At 36.5% G+C, this 18693-nt stretch overlaps 4 protein-coding genes across 6 annotated transcripts in view; all 4 read right to left on the bottom strand.

Moving 5' to 3' along the window:
* The window catches only part of LOC126791313 (21 kDa protein-like), a 114250-nt gene that overhangs the window by 54624 nt on the left and 40933 nt on the right, over positions 1-18693 (bottom strand). The gene's annotated exons all lie outside the window — the stretch shown is intronic.
* LOC126791307 (plasmodesmata-located protein 6) lies at positions 1491-4370 on the bottom strand. Its single transcript, XM_050517744.1, has 3 exons — positions 3442-4370; positions 2213-2356; positions 1491-2048 (listed from the first exon to the last, which is right to left on the bottom strand). The coding sequence occupies exons 1-3, from the start codon at positions 4175-4177 to the stop codon at positions 2038-2040; spliced, it is 891 nt and encodes a 296-aa protein (XP_050373701.1). The 5' UTR covers positions 4178-4370; the 3' UTR covers positions 1491-2037.
* On the bottom strand, positions 9147-11739 carry LOC126791310 (probable peroxygenase 4). 2 transcript variants are annotated; one of them, XM_050517747.1, is made up of 7 exons: positions 11607-11738; positions 11412-11516; positions 11219-11304; positions 10437-10531; positions 9943-10068; positions 9693-9845; positions 9147-9489 (listed from the first exon to the last, which is right to left on the bottom strand). In XM_050517747.1, the coding sequence occupies exons 1-7, from the start codon at positions 11644-11646 to the stop codon at positions 9480-9482; spliced, it is 615 nt and encodes a 204-aa protein (XP_050373704.1). In that variant the 5' UTR covers positions 11647-11738; the 3' UTR covers positions 9147-9479. The 2 variants fall into 2 exon arrangements, with proteins under 2 accessions (XP_050373704.1, XP_050373703.1); XM_050517746.1 differs by having other exon boundaries at positions 9150-9489; positions 11412-11519; positions 11607-11739.
* LOC126791320 (ubiquitin-conjugating enzyme E2 variant 1B-like) lies at positions 15826-18349 on the bottom strand. Of its 2 annotated transcripts, none has more exons than XM_050517759.1 (6): positions 18307-18349; positions 17101-17240; positions 16631-16756; positions 16427-16553; positions 16254-16313; positions 15826-16026 (listed from the first exon to the last, which is right to left on the bottom strand). In XM_050517759.1, the coding sequence occupies exons 1-5, from the start codon at positions 18332-18334 to the stop codon at positions 16255-16257; spliced, it is 480 nt and encodes a 159-aa protein (XP_050373716.1). In that variant the 5' UTR covers positions 18335-18349; the 3' UTR covers positions 15826-16026; position 16254. The 2 variants fall into 2 exon arrangements, with proteins under 2 accessions (XP_050373716.1, XP_050373717.1); XM_050517760.1 differs by having other exon boundaries at positions 15826-16017.

Raw genomic sequence — 18693 nt, 5'->3', positions numbered from 1 at the left:
CTTGTTTACATTAGTCATGTTGGAGGTTGTTGCTTTCATATATATAGAATTTAGGCAGCTATTTTCAGCTAGACTAGAATCATAGCTATGATTTTATCACTAGGAAATCATCTAAGCAACTACACATCTTGGGCCAATCTATTTGAATGTCAATTTCTCATATCACCTTCACCTATCACTCTCTTTTTCCATGTATATTAAAGCTAAGAAGAGTCCGTCTGAAAGAGATTTATAATCATTCTCAGGAAGTTCCATACCAGTTCCCTCGCTATTTCTCAGTCTATGATTATATAATAAACCCTTTTACTTTAATTACCTTTTGAACCCTAAACAGTAGTCACAAAATGGAAGAAATTGTATCAATATTTTTTACTAACACGCCATAGAAATAAGTTCTGGCAGCTTCTTTGTCACTCTCATCATCTGAATTGAACAAACCCTACAAGTCTACAACAACAAAAGAAAAGAGCAAAGGTGAAAAAAAGATCTTGTAGCCTTCAATATATATGGTCCATACTGATATTGACCCTTAAAAGCTAAAGCACTCTACTCTGGTACCTTAATCATGCTCTGCTCAATTAGACTATAATATATGGTTCTGTAATCTAATTAGTCCCCTTATTTGTCATTCCTTGGTCATTCTTGTATCTATTAAAACTTTACGCTTATTAATCGATTACACGATTAGTGATTTTCTTTAGGATTCTTTCTTGTCATCCATGGCCTCAAATTATGCAGACTGCAGATAAATACTGTAGTATAAAACAGTGGGGGAAGAGGGATGCTTCTGTGGAAATAGATGAGATAGAGTCAGAGGAAGCTTCATAGAATTCTTCTGCCGAGTAGATTAGGACAGAGATGTGAAATCTCCTAGGAATTAAAAGCAAAGCCAAAGGCAATAGACAATAGGGTAGAGAGAAAGTTATACACATTACCTTATTATACAGTGATTAGTGATTAGTCTCAGCCAAAAATAATGATTGTGGCTTTAAAATATAGAAGCTTAGTCCTTTCTCCTCAGAGCATATTATATCAGAGAACTTTGCTTCAATCATTGTTAGATTCATCAGTGTATATTTCTGAAATCACATACAGTAGTATATATTTTCTTGACCAATTCCCTTTCTTGGAGATAAAGGAACCAAAAACAGTCAAATATGAGGAACTTGCATACTATTCAAAGCAAGACACATCATACTGCATTATTGGTCACCACTGTGAAAACAGACGAGATGAAGAAGCATGCTCGCTATGTTTAGTTCACTGGCTCATCCAACACTTTGGTTGAGCTTGTTTGAGGTCTTTCTTCCAATCATTTTAATTTTAAGTAAATCTCAAAACAATGAGGGTATTTCCTAACAAAATTTCACATTCTCTACGCCGATTCATCCATCTACTAAGATGAACCCTCAGACCTCAGTTCACCCCATTTGCAAATCACAGTAACAACTAGAGAGAGCAATTACAGAACAAATGACCTGTAGATTGACATGAGATAAAATTCTATACAGCAATCCAACTTCTGTTTCAAATTAAAAGCTTCCCACTCTATTCAAAGTTGCCAAAAGTCTCAGACCACAACCATAAAAAAAAAACAAGAAAGAAAAAGCATCACAATGGGCACTTTTCCCAGAAGGCTACTTGTGCTCTTTATACACATGAACTTGTAAACAAGCTAATTAACCTTACAAAATGCTATAGACTTATCTGAAAAAGGGCCTTAGTAGGAATCTTTCTGTGCTTTTCTTTTTTTCTTATTGAAAGCTTCATTACACTTTCTTTAAACTTTCAAAGTAGCTAGCTTTATGTATGGCTTGTCTATCCATACACATCCTTTTCTATCTACCCTCACTGTTGTGCTCTTTACAGAAAAATATAAAGCAGAGACTTCAGAAGAGCTATGGAGGAGAAAAATAAAAATTGAATTGAAAAGAAAAGAGAAAAACAACTTGACATGCACCTAAAGCCATGTGAGTTACCAGGAAAGAACAAGTGAGAGTTGCAGTACTACTTGCAGACATATCCACAGGTCTCAACTTATTTTCCACCTGCACAATATTAAGCATTTTAATCTTGTATTAGAACTTGTCAAAATACGCCTTTACGACATTTCTAATTGTCATTACAAAACAAAAGGGAAAGTTATACAGATTACAGCTTTGTAGATTTGAATGGAATTCTGGGAGCCAAAATAGAGGAAAGAGAGTTGTACCTTTGATATCACAATCGTCTCCACACAAGTATTTTTTGAAGTAAGAAAGAAATACGACGAGTAATGCAGCTGCTGCTATGATGCCGATCAGAATTGCAAGTGTCCTATCAAGATCATCATCGCCATCGTCATCGTCATCGTGATCTAAAAAGCAGAACAAGAATATTACACTTTAGCTTTATGCACAACAAAGAGAATATTAAAGTAGGACTAAACCATAAACTACTCAATTATTGCTATGTAATGCTACTTAAGTTGAACCAAATATTTCAAGTAATTGGATCATGAACAGTATTTAATCACCAATATGTGTATGTGAGTAATCTGTTTCGTATTAACTTGTGATTGCATTGTTCTACAAATCAATAATTTCATTGCAGCAAGTAATGAGGCTTTGTGTAAGGTTCAGGGTCTTCTTCAGAGTCTAGCAAACCAGTGTACATCATTAAGGATCTTAATGTCTGTGTTGATTCTCTGCTCAATTTGTGAAGTGACACAAATTCAAACTAGGTCTAATTTGTCACATTGAGTTACTGATCACATTATACAAATTTAAGCCATGAACTTTCTAAAAGAGCCCTTTATTTGTTTGCCATACACAAGAAATTCCATTACTACTTTAACAAACATATTCTTGAAAACTAATTCATTTAAAGTAGAATGCTTAAGTGAATCATACCCAAAAACAAATTTTGGGGGGGTCCTCCTACTTTATTATGTCATCGCATTAGTTGAACAGTCATGCTTGGGTAAACAGTGTACATATTCATACATAAGAGCTAGGATTGACTTGGCAATGCAATTAGAGTAAAATTAAACATATATACATTGACTGAGCTTCTAAAATGAATGTAAGAATTATCCTATGAACCAAGCATAGCTGTATGAGAAAATATAAAGATAACCCACTATCAAATTAAACACAAAGCAATTTGAATATTCCTAATCAATCACTACCAAACATTCCATTAATACAAACATCATCAAACCTACTCACTTGTAAAGCACAGCAACACATGAAGACACTTGGTCACACAAATAATAGCACAGAGAGAAAACGAGGGAGAAATTAACTCGAAACAGAATTACCAAAACAACCGTGCAACAGATATTCTACAGCCGAAGCTACATGGGGTTATTAGTAACTTTATATTAACCAAAGCAAAACAGCCAAAAACCAGAAGCTATGAACCACCACCGTGTGGAGTGGGAGTGGCGAAACTGCTTACCATGGCCCTGAGAGTGATATCCACCTTCAGAGTAGCGTGCGTAGCACTTGGCCAAGAACATGTCTCCCCAAATACTGGTCACACAGCTCGCCCTCAGCTTCCCTACGGCGTCGGAGAGACAATCCTGGCACTCGCTCGGACTCAAGTCCCCTACGCACTGCGCCACGCCCTGAACATTTCCGGCGCCGCTCACCCTGAACGGCCGGTAGGCACCGTCGCTGGTCCCTAAGTACGACAACACAGCATCCCGCCTGGTCAACCCTTCTGAGTCGTACCCAATCGACGGCCCACACTTGTTCATTACAACCGTCTTGTCCTCCACCCCCAAGAAAGTGGCGTTGTCGTACTTGACGAAGCACCCGTCGAGCTGCAACGCGCCGCCGCACGCGTCCAAACAGAGTGTGCCGAGCCGACTGACTGCCCGTGAAACGCACTGCGCGCAGTCAGTGCCGCTCAGGTCGCCGCGGCACTGGAACACGCCGTAGAGGGTGTCCGCACCGCCCGACGAGCCGGGGACGGTGAAATTGTTGTAAGTAGTGAACATGGCTGAGTTGACCACGGAGGCCAATATGGAGTTGAGCTTCATCTCGTAGGCCGTCCCCGGGAGGAACTTAATCTGTGAGCAACCGCCGTAGATGAACGTGTCGGTTGCGGAGGATGACGGGGATGCGAAGCAGATGAGATTAACAAGAAAGAAAAAGGAGAAACCTGTACTGGCCTTTTGAGTTAGAGACATGTTTGTGCTAGCTGTGAGAGAGAGAGAGAGAGAGAGAGAGAGAGAGAGAGGTTATGAAAATATGGGAATGAGAGATTTAGAAAGGGTGAGAGTTGTACAAGCTAGGGCTATTGCTTGGAATGGAATTTACGTAAAGGAGGATCGACTGGGGAAACTTTGATGTGTATCAGTGTATGGAATTATGGTCGATGGTTTTGAAGGCAAAAAAGGGGCTCGGTTGGGTTGGGTGGGGCGAGTGGTGACTCAGTGAGTGAGTACGTTTAAGGTACGTAATTTAAGTGTTAAGTGGGTTTGCGTTATTGTGTAGTATTATTAGTGAGTTTAAAAGTCATTATCGGGTGAAGTTTGGTTAGGGTTGACCACATCAGCATCAAATTGAAGTAGTATTTTCTGGAATGGCGATGATTGACCAATTATATATGTATTGTTACTATTCTGTGGTTGGACTAAAATACTTAATTGACTGACTAATGATTTACAAGTGTGTGCGAGACGGTGCATTTTTTTTCTCTAATTATTTATGAATTATGATTTATGAGTGTGGGCAGTAAAGGTGTAAGAGTAACCGAAAATTAGGGGTTTGGAAATTGGAATTTCTGCATACATGCATACGGTTAGTTAAGATGGATCATCAACTCAGCAATCTAGGCTTTCTTTACCAAACGAAAGTACGAAACCGTGAGTTCTTTAGGTGACTTCCTTCTTTTAGAGGTCAGTTGGTAAGATTACCAATCAGAGGGAACGTGCATAAAAGAATTCATGAGTTTTCTCAATCAGATTATCGATAAGCTGCATGTAATTAAGGATATTATGGGTGCAAATGAGTTTATTCAGATCATACACTAAGTATTCATACTTGACATGAATTTGATAGAAATTAACGGCGCGGGTTGAGTTTGAACATGACAGCAACTTATATAGCCTTTGAAAACTGGAGCTTAACTTGTTTGTTAAGTTTAAGTTTGAATTTGTAAGCCTATCGAGCCCGACCTAGCTAGCTTGATTGAACTGCTTGAGTGCTTGTGATATATGTTTGAACAAAATACATAAAATAGGCGTAGTCAATGCATTAGTAGTTGACGGTGAAAAACCGTGAGAAGAATTAGCTAGCATCAGTAGGCTGAGGATGAGGAGGAAATAATCGAACCATGCATCAAACAAAACTGGCTTGACCAGTGTATAGTGTATACTGATTGATATGAGATGGCATGGTCTATTTAGATCAATATCTAACACGGGTTATTATATTGCAGCCTATGCAAGTTCATTAAAAAAACGGCTAGATGATTCAACACAGATTATTGTGATCTTAAGTCTCGTCATACCTTTTTATTACAAAAAAAATCGTTTAAAAAGGCACTCTAATTTGGTAACCACAAGTCCACAACAAGTAATTCGAACGTCTTCCTTTAAACAGTTACTAATTATATCTAGAATACCACGTGCTACTGTCATTTAATGTACTCAATTAATTATATTACTTCATGATGTGATGTAAATATGGAGAAATTTTCAGTTCTCTCAGAGAATCATATGACAATGTCTAGTTTCATTCAAATCACCATTTGACACTCATGATTTAATTTAAAATATATCATATTTAAACTATTTTATCAAATACTATTTTTGATTTCTTTATAAAATACTACACTCTAAAATTTAATACCCTAAACCCTACACTCTAAAACTCTATACCCTAAACTCCAAATCTTAAACTTTAAACCATGAACTCTAAACTCTAAACTCTAAACTCTAAACTCTAAGACTGAAATCCTAGTTCAAAATCATCAATATACATGAAGGTTAATTCACAAATAATAAAAATATGTAAAATTATAATTTTAATGTAATAAATCCACGTGTCATAATATAACAGGTGAGGAGGACCACTGAACATTGTCACATGGTTCTTTGGGAGGATTGAAATTCTTTTCATAAAGATGCATATATACGGTTAGTGATGGCAATGGGCAGGGTATGGTCAGAGGATCGAAAATATCATACACGTACTTAATTTCAATTACGTCCTCATACCCGTCCTAATCTCCGTTAGAAAGTAATGGATATTCCCCATCTCCATACCCGCTGGGGATCTGTTTCTCATACCTATCACAATACCCATTAATGATATTTTGTTATATTATATAAAAATTCATATGAATTATAGAAAACGTAAAAATCTAAAACGAAAACTAAATATCATGATGAAATTAGTTTTTTTACATTAATTTAACTTAAACTAATACAAGTCTAGTTCAAAATAAAATAATAACTATAAAAAGTTTTGATTTACATAATATTAATTAATTAATATTGAAACATTTATAATTTATATTTTATTCTTATTGGGTGGGGATGAAGATGAGGATCAAAATACTATCTCTGCCCGTTACCCGATTTCATATTTCGAATATAAGGGATCTCCATACTCGTTCCCCGTTTTTACCTATTACACAGCCCTATTAGGGTTGAATACCCTACCCGATGGGTAATATTGTCATCTCTACATACGGTGAAAGAGAAAAATATTATGTAAATATGAGTAACCAATTAGAAACAAACACGGTAAAATATGAACCAATAACATTAAAGAGTACGCCACGTAAACTATATACCGTGTACGTATCATAATTTTTCATTGATGTACGTGTTGTACAATGCTTCTTTGCGGATCGAACTATAAACATTTTCTATCTTATTGAAGTAGATGTGAGGTTAGAGCTCTATCTATATCACTATATGCATTATGCAATCAATAAATGTGAAGTATTGTTACAATATAAAAAGTATGACATGACACTACACGTGCTAATATGTGCACTATTTGTATCATTGTATGGGGAGCCACTTTCCGATACTATTAACGTGCCAATATTTCTACATCTTATATCACATCAAGACAATAATGTGGTTCAATGTTCATATGTAATTGACTGACTACATGTGAATGGCGTAGTCCTGAGTCGTGAAAACAAGTTTAAAATACTAGTCGTCGTTAGAGAGACGCAGAGAGTGGAAAAGACCTATATCCATCAAATGATATGGAAATTTTGGAAAGGAAAGATGGACGAGGGAAGGAAGGTCTCCTTCAATGGTTATGAAGTTTCTTAAATGATAACGTCATGGAGTTTTTGTCCTAATTCATAGAAAGCTTTTGATTCCAAGGACAGTATCATCTCTTTTGAATTGAGATAAGGTTTCCCACCACCACTGCTTAACTTCATCAACATATTCGTTTTTTCTGGTCTCCTATGATTCAAAGTATTTTCTAAAATTTCAGTCTGGATTAATTTGGGATCATGGAAACTCTTGTAAATCACCATCAAAGCTGTAAGATAACAAATTTTAATCCAGAGTAAGAGTTCACTAACTTCACTTTCTAGTTTCTACCAGCTAGTAAATTTGAGAGCGCGCGCCTCTTTGGAGGAGAAAAACTCCAATAGCTAGTCAACCATTTCTATAGTAACATTCGTTTGCAACCCAGTAAATTCCTAAAGATATTGATAAACTGATAAACTCTATATCTAGAACTAGTTAGTTTTAAACAGATATATATCAACTAGTTGCTTATGTCGAATGACAGAAAGATCAATTGCCTTGTTCATTTACTGTTAAAAAAATTAGAACAGAGGTGTGTTTTTGCAATTTTGGGTGTAGTTTTGATTTTGTCTCCCTGATCTAGGGTTTCGAGTGGGCCGCCAGGTCTGTAAATGGGGTTTTAGCAAGTGGGTTCATTGGGCTTTGAAACTATTAATAGCTATAAACCCGACCCAACCAAATCATCAACCATTATATAGAATGTCACATTTTTGAGTACGTGTAAAACTCTGAGAGCGTGCTTTCGGTTCACTTAGTTGTTGATTCATGCATGATATTGACACAAAGCCTCATGAATCATGGAAGATATGTAATATATATAATAGAGAACATTTTAGGCTTTGGAGAAGAAAGACTACTAGTCAATATATATATGTATATAATCACGATGAAAGCTGTGAGATACAAGAGAGACTGAAAGAGCCGGAGTAGGATTGCTCTGGTGCTGGTCAAGAGCTCCACAGTGAGTACTGTAGAGGCTCAAAAACACTTGTGGCTCGTGTGATGGTAATTGGTGATAGGAAGAGAAGAACTGTAAGAACAGTTCATTATCAAATATGTTTCTGCTTCTACTAGTTTGTCAGGGCTGTATCATGTCTTCTACGTAAGACGGGATTGACCACACCAGTGACCTTGGATGGATATAGAGGAGGCAGACCAGAGTGGCTTTATTTTCTAACACATTGTATATATTTCACTGATCTGTAGGCGGCATAGGATCTGGCCAATTGTAGATTTATAGTTGATCCAGGGATCTACTTAGCCAGTTAGCCAAGAGGAGCCACATTTCCCTGATGCTTCTGAAGTATACATTTGGCATTGTCCGTCACTCTTCACATGCAGGATTATAAATGAATATTTCTTTCCACATTTTGAAATGTTAATTAGCTGCATTTTAGTCTTCTTATGCTGTTAAGGTGTTGGACTCCTTCACTGTTTACCATGTTACAAGTTAACTTCTATAAGAAAGCCTAGATAGTGGTGCTTTTTTCTGGGTAGTTAAATAGAGATACAGGTAGTATGTCACCCCAAATACATGGCATACTTGCATGGATTTCCTAGCAGGTTTGGACATATTTTTAGTTCTTTATTAATTATGCCATGCATGTTGCCTGTACATGTAATGCTCATGCCATATATTCATCATCTTGTTCTTGTTTCTGGAAGCGGTTAGAGTCCCAGGCTCCCAAAACAGGTCATCAGCTGAACCCAAACTTGTTATATATGGAGTGTATCAGATTAGAAGCTTAATCAAATCGTCGAATCTTGCTTTACGCTGCATAGTGAAATCTCAAGATTCTATAATGATGTTGGGACTTCAAATTAGAATATCCAACTTCTATCAAATTCACCATTTTCCGGGTCACCAAGTTATCGATATTTCACGATCAAGGAGAATTCAAATTGTGAGGTCACTTGTAGTGTCAACTTACATCCATTGCTACCAAGCTGTACACGACACTCCTATTACAAACTGGGTATCAACACACAAACTTGGAATCTATACAAAGATCTGAGGCCATAATATACAGGGGCCTATACACGTTTATTGAAAATGCAATCAATGAACAAGAACCAATTTACACCATAACAGACTACATCGTTCATCTATACAAACACACAAAACCAATATAATTAACTGGTGAAAGTACATCATCCACTCAGTAGAGTCAAATGTCTGACCGGAGCTGTATGCCATTTTAATTCAGACGGTACTGCATAAACCAGAAATCCATTGTAACTTATTTAGGTTTTAATTTCAAATTACTTGTCGCCAAAAGACTACTTCAGAAACATGATGTATTACATATGTTTTAAGGCCATATAGGCGTAGTAATTTAAACCTTTAATTTGCACAAGTACAAACATATAATTCTAAACATTATTTTCAAAAGAAGATCATAATTAATGGTATTACTCTTTCTTCTTGGCCGCTGCTGCTAATCTTTCCTTCTCCATTTGCTCGAACAGGCTCCCATCATAAACAGCTCTAACGGTTTCTTTGTGCAGTAAACCATTCTTGTCCTTGCAAAGAAAATACAGGATCTTCCATTCAGTCCAGGCAGCCAACCTGCAATCAATATTAGTTTCATCAGTTTGTTACTACGCCATATTGACGTATCACAACATTGAGAGCTGAATAAAATAAGAAATGTTAACATATATACCATCCTCTGCGATCATTTGGCTCCCTATTGGCTTTGAGCAACCCATCCAGTTCCTTTGCTGTCAAAGCATTGGCATTACTATGTGCATGTTTGGAGAAAATCTCTTCAAATTTTAAGGGAACAAACCTACAAAATTATTATTAGAACAGAAAGTAGATTAATAAACAGATAAATTGATACACCTGTGCAACCTGTTATAGTCAAAACAAGGAATCTAGAGGGAGAAAACAAGAGGACTCTTTTGTAACAATTTAATAATCATCTGAACTAATTATCTACTAACCAAAACGGACTATAAGGCATGTGGTACAAAGAAAATAGTTACAAAACAAATTATAAAAAAGATCTTTCAAGAATACATTCATAAGCGGGTTTTATCTGTCAGATTCCTCTGCAAGAACCATGAACTAAAAATAATATACCAAGTTACGTACGTATAATATTACACATTAGACCGCAGACTATTCAATATATATAGCAAGATCTCAATATACCTTCCTTCAGTGTCATATACACCTGAGTCACTGCCATGCTTGGCTTTGTGAATGTTTCTAACTTCAATCGGAAACCGCAGAGAAAACGATTTTCCCTAAACCACATTCAACCAAAACACAGACTGATCAGTCAATCTGATCAACTCGAGTATAATTCTTCATATAAGTTAATCAAATAAGTTATTCAAATGGGTTTGCTAGTCTAGTAAATTGGTTAGTTCCTAAGCAGATAATGAAAAGGTTAAAAAGAAATTAAAGTAGAGCAACTTTGGTACTTCCTAATCAGATCAGCATTACATCAGCAAAACATATTCTTAGTGCTGCTAGATATTTGCTGAAAGCACCTACTTTTATGTGGATGTGAGTATTCGCATGTGTCTTCGAAGATCAATTATTTCTACATTAAAGTTTGCAATCCTGTATCGGTAAAAATGTAAAATCCTTAAGATTTAGATAAACTCCATATTTAGGACTAGTTAGTCTTAGATACTTATTCTGGGAATCAATTCGTTGCTTGTGTTATTCTACTCAAAAGATCGATCAGTTGCTCATCCCTTTACTATTTAAAGAAAAAAGACAGAAGAATGGACTAAAAATGAAACTGAGTCATGTCGGGGTGACTTGAGCTGTGGCTAATTGGTTTTCCGGGATGACCAACACACTAACATTGTAGCCATTTCTCACCGGAATCATGAGAAATTTAATCGGAGATTAATCGTGGTTTTTTTTTACAGTAAAACAGTAAAGTTTGGAGAGAGAGAGAGAGAGAGAGAGAGAGTTACCGGGCGAGTCTGCCGACTGAGACCGACGTTGATGAAGATAGCAGCGAACGAGGATAAGAACAGGCCACAGCCAATTGCACGAAAACCTGTAAACAGGATCAACACAAATCTTACTGTAACTTTTAAGGATTCAATCAAATTTTATCAGAAACAAAACCCGTAAAGCAAACTACGAATGAAACAGAGCCAAAACCTTGAAAGGTCTCCCAAGGATAAACAATGCCATCGTGATTCCTGTCGAAGAATGCTACATGCCTCTGCAGAGTATCGTGTTCATTCGGAACAAATCTCCCAGTAACTTCTGCACAGATAGAGCCATAAGTTTGCAAAACCGTTTAGTTCTAAGCAGTTGGGAACAGATCAAAACCCAAAAGAGAAAATTATCAACCTTGATTATTGGTGGTTTCTGGTACAGGAGAAGAAGCCATGACTGAATAGAAGGGTTTTGAATCGATTAAAGAAAGGTTCTTATTGCTGTGTTATGATGAACGAAGAGGGATGAATCCTATAACAGATTTGACGTGTATTTATAAAGGGAAATAAATACAAAGAATAAATGTAAATACGTATCTAAACTATCAAAGATAGGGGTAAAGTTTTGCATGTAAAACCAATGAGGCTCAAATTTAACAAAAGAGAGATCGAAAGTGTGTAATGGTATCTTGCCAGCGGCACTTCAACTGTTTCTGAATTGTGATTGTTATCTAACATTCATGGCCGCCAACAAGGTTTTTCGTCTTTTCTGCTAAAAAAAAAACTAAGTTTTTCGTATCGTGGTGAAGCAATTGATTCAAGGCGCAGACGTGTTTAATGATAGTTTGGCCCGTTAAATCCAATTTTTAATCAATTACGACTTGAAGATTTGGCTTGGGTGAATCTAAAATCCGAGGGACCGAAGATATTTGTTGTTAACTAAAGTAATAAAGAATAATTGCTTCTTATATGTAAATAGTTTTATTTTTTCCGATTAGAGTAACCGAGTAGGCATGGTGATCAAGTCGGTCCTGACATATTTGAGGCCTAGTGCGAAAATATGATGAGATTACTCTGTTACAAGAATAGAATAAGAAATTTTAAAACAAAAATGTCGCGTATGGTATTGTTATATATACTAAAAGTGTTTTCAACCATAAAAATCTCTTAGCTTCCATTTTATAGTTCATTTTATTTTATTGAAAGTTATAAGAAATGTTCAAAGAAGAAAGAAAACACAAAGGAAAAAGAAGAAAAAAAATTAAAAGCGAAGCACATAAGTAAAAAAGAAGGAGGAAAAAGGTACAAATAGTGAAATGGGGGGTAGAAAGTCAAAAAAATCAAGGTAACACCGGGACTAGAACCCAACTCATCACATAATTGATAAATTTGAAGAGACTATATATTTTGTAACATTCTTAATTATATATTATATAACTAGTTGGCTGAAAGCCTGAAATTGTCAGAAAATCGGAGGCCTTCATTTCACTTGAGGCCTTGTGCAGTGGCACCACCCGCACACCCAGGCCGGCCCTGATGGTGATTGGTCGCTGTGAGAGTCACCATCGGTTAGACCTCCGGTTCATGATTGTTTGATTGATTTATGATTTAGCGAACAACTACAATCAATCGGACACGGAAAGCAACAGGGTTTGCATCCATGAGTGGAGAATTCGAGGACATTTTCATCTTGTTTTTTCATAACAAGATGAGCTCTATACATTTCCATCTTCTCTACTTATTGTTTCCTTGGTCGACATATTGAATCATATATATGCACTGCTTTTGTTTGTTTCCTTGTCAATTGACAATAGTAACAACCGTTCTAAATACCCTAGATGAGGATCAGAGGCAAAGACACCCCTCTTACTATCCCCGATCATCTTTCTTTTGTCGAGCCGGGGAGAGATTCATCTTTGCATAAAAGGAGCTCCAAGTTTCGATGTTTATGTGTAATTTTCGTGTGGTAGATGATGTGTGAGTGATTTTTCCGGTATGATACACGGTGCAGTTTTGGTGTAGTAACACAAGTCTCTCATTTAAGGATAAGAGACTATAAGTTCGACTCATAATAGAGAAAAAAAATAATAATAGAGACTTAAAGCTAGTTCGGTATTGCTGCTACTTTTAAAAATATCTGCTTCTACTGTATTGTGAAAAGAAAAAATCAACTGTAAATCAAAACATGTTTGTCTTTGGTAAATATTACTTTTACAAGTGTTGTCGATAAATAAATTATTTGGTAAATTCTAAATGAAACTGTTGTAAATATGGTCAATGACAAAAAAAGACATGATTTTATTATAACATATTTAAAATAATTATAAATAAGGGTGTTATTTGATAATTTATAATAAAATATTAACATTTAGTGAGCTTTGAGTAAAAACATATTCTAAAAGCCACATTCGGGCATGTTGTGGATGACCTATAAATTTTTTTAAAAAAAACTGATATTTTTAACGTTACAAAATACTATAAATTTTAAAAATCGACCTCTATGTTGATTTTTTGAAAAAGTAAATTTGTACCAAATTATGCCTTACAACATACTTGCTTAGTAAAAAGATAGAGAACTAAGGTTTGACATCGTGATGTGGTTGTTTAATTAATGAATCTGAAACCCGTGATTATTTTCCATCACTAAGTTTACCTGTCACGAAGCTTAAAATGGAAAATGCGTGTCATAACGTTTAGGTTTGATACCATCAGCATGAATAAGAGGAAGAAGCTCGTTCTTGTTTAAGGAAATGAGCAGGATCGGTTTTATTAGGCAATCATACCCAAACGAGGATCACGGTAATATGTGGAAGGGACGCAATCGTTTTCCAGAGCACAATAGAAAATTGGTGCCGTTTGCTTCTTTCCTCTTTATCTTTAGCTTTGCTTATACAACAACAAAAGCACCGGAAGCTACAAGACACGCATAACGCATTCCCTTCTTCCTTTTGATTTTGAGTCTGGACGTTTCTTTGCTCTAATGTGCTATTGCGCGCAATCTGAATTATTAGTTATCTAATTCGAATTATACATCACTTTCTCATGTCTGAACGGTTCAACACTTAATTCTCTCATCGCGAAAAAACATCCATTAAAGAAGGGTCGTATCTAAATTTGATATGATAATAAGTACCCGATGTGATAATTTATCGCAACATCTGAGTCGTATCTATATGACGAATGACCTGATCTGTTGCTATTGGTTTCGATCAAATCGTCTACAAATGTATTGTTAATACGTTGATTGAAAAAGAGAGAACGAGCCAAACCTTTCACAATCACCACTTCAAGTTTTACACGAAGTAGCAACTTTGTATGTATTACTCGATCAAATTTGGCAAAGTTTCAAAGCTATCACATCTAGATAAGATGGTCACCGCCTTATATCGGAGGCGTGGCCTTGGTCTCCACGACGTGGACGTACAAGCCATTAGCCATGCAACATATATGACTAGTTTTTTCCGACACGAACACATACGACTAGTTGGTTTGATCATGCATACTTCATATACACGTATTATAGATAGGCTCAGAAACATCAACTAATACTTTATATACAGTGGCTGCTTCCAATTATATGTGCAGATATATTCTTAGGTGATACTATTCCTCACATTCTTAAGCAAATTAAAATTGAAGCCTTGAAGGAACATATTCTCACTCTTAGAATACACAAATAATAATGTGGCATACACATATGTGCACGCCAACAACGATTCCATTTCATTGCTTCCGATCGACTTGTTTGTTACGCTAAAAAATCTTCTTGGTTCACATTTGCAAGTTACTTCGTCATCAACCTTGTGAAAACTACAAATGAGATTGAGGAGAAGATCTTGAGGCAATTGAATATTGTGATGGATAAGAAACTAGGAGCTCTAATACAGATAAAACACATGTTACTAAACACTAAATCAAGTCAATTAAGAAAATACTTCTAAGGTGGAGTGACTGCTTGACTTTGGTGGCAGCTTTGAATAAGACATGCATTGACATGGTAGAGGCAAGTTTGATATTACCAGACTGTCGTGATTTAATGTTTATGTTTGATTTTATATCGATACGCCGTGTATACCGAGAAGTTAATAGTGTAGTACATAGATTGACGCACTTTGCTAGTTTAGATGGAGTTGTAGCATTTAACTTAACCAAAGTGCCTAGGTTTCTTCAGGGTATCATCTTTGAGGATAAGTATAATGCTGAAAAAATGGCACGAGTTATTGGTGTTACGTCCCCCTCGTTGCCAAGCACTCTTATTAATGGGTAAGGTGTAGCCTCTCTGGCTATGTTCCTTCACCTTATTTAAAATAAAGTAAAACACTTCTAATTGTTAAATAAAATGTGCAAATTTGAGTTCCCCATCTTTTTGTTTTGACGTATGATAGTCGGATCACGACTGAATGACTCATTTATTTGGGATGAGTTGGAGTTGATTCTTCTCCCATAACAGGATCCATAGTATTTAACACCAGTCGTCGTCGACACAAAATCATTAATGTTTGATCCTTGCTTGCTAGCTCAATAATGGTTCGGCTGCGGGATATGTATATACTAAAAATGTTCTACTGAATCATTATCACCAGCGTCTTTATAAGGAACTGACATTCAAACCAAACAGCTTGGGATTATAAACGAACTGAAGAATGGATATTTTATAGTCTGAAGAATGGATATGATTACACATCGTTTACCAGAAAACCAACTCAGATAATTGGCAATTTCACATCGAAGAGTAATGTCATTGGGAAATCAGGAAATAGCCAGCCAAAGTAGAATTGGGTCTAGGCATAATATCCTGAGAAACTTAACAGACTCATCGCCTAGCTCTGCAAGTGTTATAATGATGAAAGAAATGCAGTCACAGTCATACACGAGTTGGATAAACAAAGGAGGTTCAACAATGCTAGACACTCGCAAACTCGTATTAGAGTGGCATCTCGCTTCCACACGGGGACGGTGCTTGGTTACACTTGTGTGATTAGCACATAGATATGATCCTTAAATATGATTATGCAATATACATATAATATTAGCTACGGTATCTTTGTTGTTCAAGTCTCACCTTAGACAATGACACATTTCACCACAAGCCCTTTCTGATCCACCCTCCCCTCTTCATGGCCTGAAAATTCATCATTGAATGTTACCTCTTAATTGTTAAATGACACAAACTCAAGAAAATCAAAAGTAAACAGAAAGGCATGGTGCATCATGAAACAGGAGAAGTTGGCAAACCTTCCGGTGGCTGAGCTAGCTTTCGGTTTTGTGGTGACATCATATCTTTCTTCAATTGTGTCAAGATGTCCTCCATTGTATGTTCCCTTTGCCAATTTGCAAGCATGGGGAAGAGACTGGGTTCAACCTGGTAATTTGTTCATCCATCAGTTTGTTTCAATTTATATAAAAGATTACATTTCTTTGAGAGGAATGGAAACCCACCACTCCAGTTTCATTATTGACACATGTCATGTTTATCCGTGTTTGGAACCTCACAGCTGGTGGATTATCTGGATAATCTTTACCACAAAATAATTTCAACTGGTAAATTCGCCCTTCATGCACAGTCTAGCAAGAAGTAAGAGCAGGGATTAATATATGATTAAGGAATGATGTGGTATGGCATGCAGTAGTAATACTCGGTGGAGCGATATCATGCCAAGACAGGAAGCAAAAAAAAAAGTATGAATTCATCAAGTTAAAACAAGCGTAACTGTTTTGGACACTTGCCAGGACATATTTGGTATATGCCAACTGTGTCCATTATTTTGAACAAGAAAAGTATTATCTTAAAACAGGTGTTGATAGATGATCAGGATAATAAATATATGACATGAATGAGAACTAATAACTCAGGACATATTGTATTTGGATAATGATATATTGTAGAATATGGAGAGCATGGAACATACATTTGGGGGCCCAATAATCGTCCCTGTCCATGACTGCATAAATATATCATCAGCGTCATCCATTCCATAGCTAACAGTCCCATCCCCAATTCCCTTTTCACCTCTCTCAAGCTCTTCCAGTAATCTGAAATTCCTTGGAACTGCAAACAACAACAAGATGAAGTGAATCACGACATGCATAACCGTATTCCAATGGATGTCATAATAGTGTAAACAGACAAAAATACATCAGAAGATACCAATTTAGAACATCAGTAAAAGTTACGAACTAAACTATCCTAGTTGCATATATTCAATGTAATCTACTGATTTCCCAATTCATGAGTGGTATTTGAACACTCCCCTAGAGGGCAATACTAACGGTACAGATGAGACATGTTTATTTTTTTAAGAATTTACACTATATAGTTTCATGTATCATTTGCAATGTTAATAGCACTCTTTGGCATTGTCGAATTGAACTGTGAAGTGGGAGTAAGTGTCGAGATGGAAGATAGTGATGACATTAGTGCATTTGGCTCGTGTTACGGAAGTTACTAATTTTAGTGAACAATATGAGCGGCGGGAGAATCAATGCAACATAAAGGTCCAAACATGTTAAATATCTGACAATAACACAATTTCACTTTCAAAAAACAGATTCAACCCCTTTGCATTCTCACCATCAGGAGGAAAATGTCACGTCGGGTTAGGAAAACAAAGAGTTTCAAATAAACAGCCGACAAGCATAAACCAAAGCACAATCTGACAGCTTCTTAAGCTAGTAAGTGTCAAAAGTAGACCCTTAATCCAAGCACAATCTGAGCGCAGGTTTCCAAAGATATCAAATTTGCATTGCCACAATGTAATTAGAAGAACAATGAATGAAAAATAGCATCAAGTTTCCGCAAACTTCACAGACGCATTAGTGTTGGGGCATCAAAACAGCTACATGCATCATTCATACAATTTCTGTGAAGAAATGCAATCAAAACTGCTAAGCAAAAACCGAATCAAACTACAGTAGAAACGTAAATGATCTGTAACTATACAACAAGCCAAAACAATGAAACGAGTGACGGAAAAGTAAACCGATAAACTCGGACAGCTCCAAACGCGTGATTTAAGCAGAGGAATTCATATTGAAATTGATAAATCGGCGATCTTAGTTTGCCGATGAAATGGAGAGGGTGAGAAGAAGAATCAGAGATTCAGCAAACGGCTCACCTACAACAGTCGACGGTTCGGATCCCATGTTGATCGAGAGACCCGACCCAGCTACGCTGGAGAGGAGAGGAGAGGAGAGATGAGATGAACTGAAGAAGAAGAAGAAGAAGAAGAAGAAGACGACTGCTTAGTCCAACTATTTCGGTTCACCGAGGCACACGTGGAGGAGGATAAAAAGGAAGAAGAGGAAAGTCATGTATTCGCGGCTGCGGGTCTATTGTTATTCCCCTGCACCTTCGAACCTGAGCCGTTCATCAATCACTGGGCTTCCTTGTAAGGAGTCAATAAAACTATTTTCGTTCAGACCGTAGAAGTATATTTCTACCTCCCAAACGTGTGTATACGTACGCTTGTTTTGCATTGGAATTTGACGAAGATGAGAGATCC

This window comes from Argentina anserina, chromosome 4 (genome assembly GCF_933775445.1).
Source record: "Argentina anserina chromosome 4, drPotAnse1.1, whole genome shotgun sequence".
NCBI classification, from domain to species: domain Eukaryota; kingdom Viridiplantae; phylum Streptophyta; class Magnoliopsida; order Rosales; family Rosaceae; genus Argentina; species Argentina anserina.
Note: the sequence above shows the minus strand (reverse complement) of the source record. Positions and strands in the feature narration are given on the sequence as shown.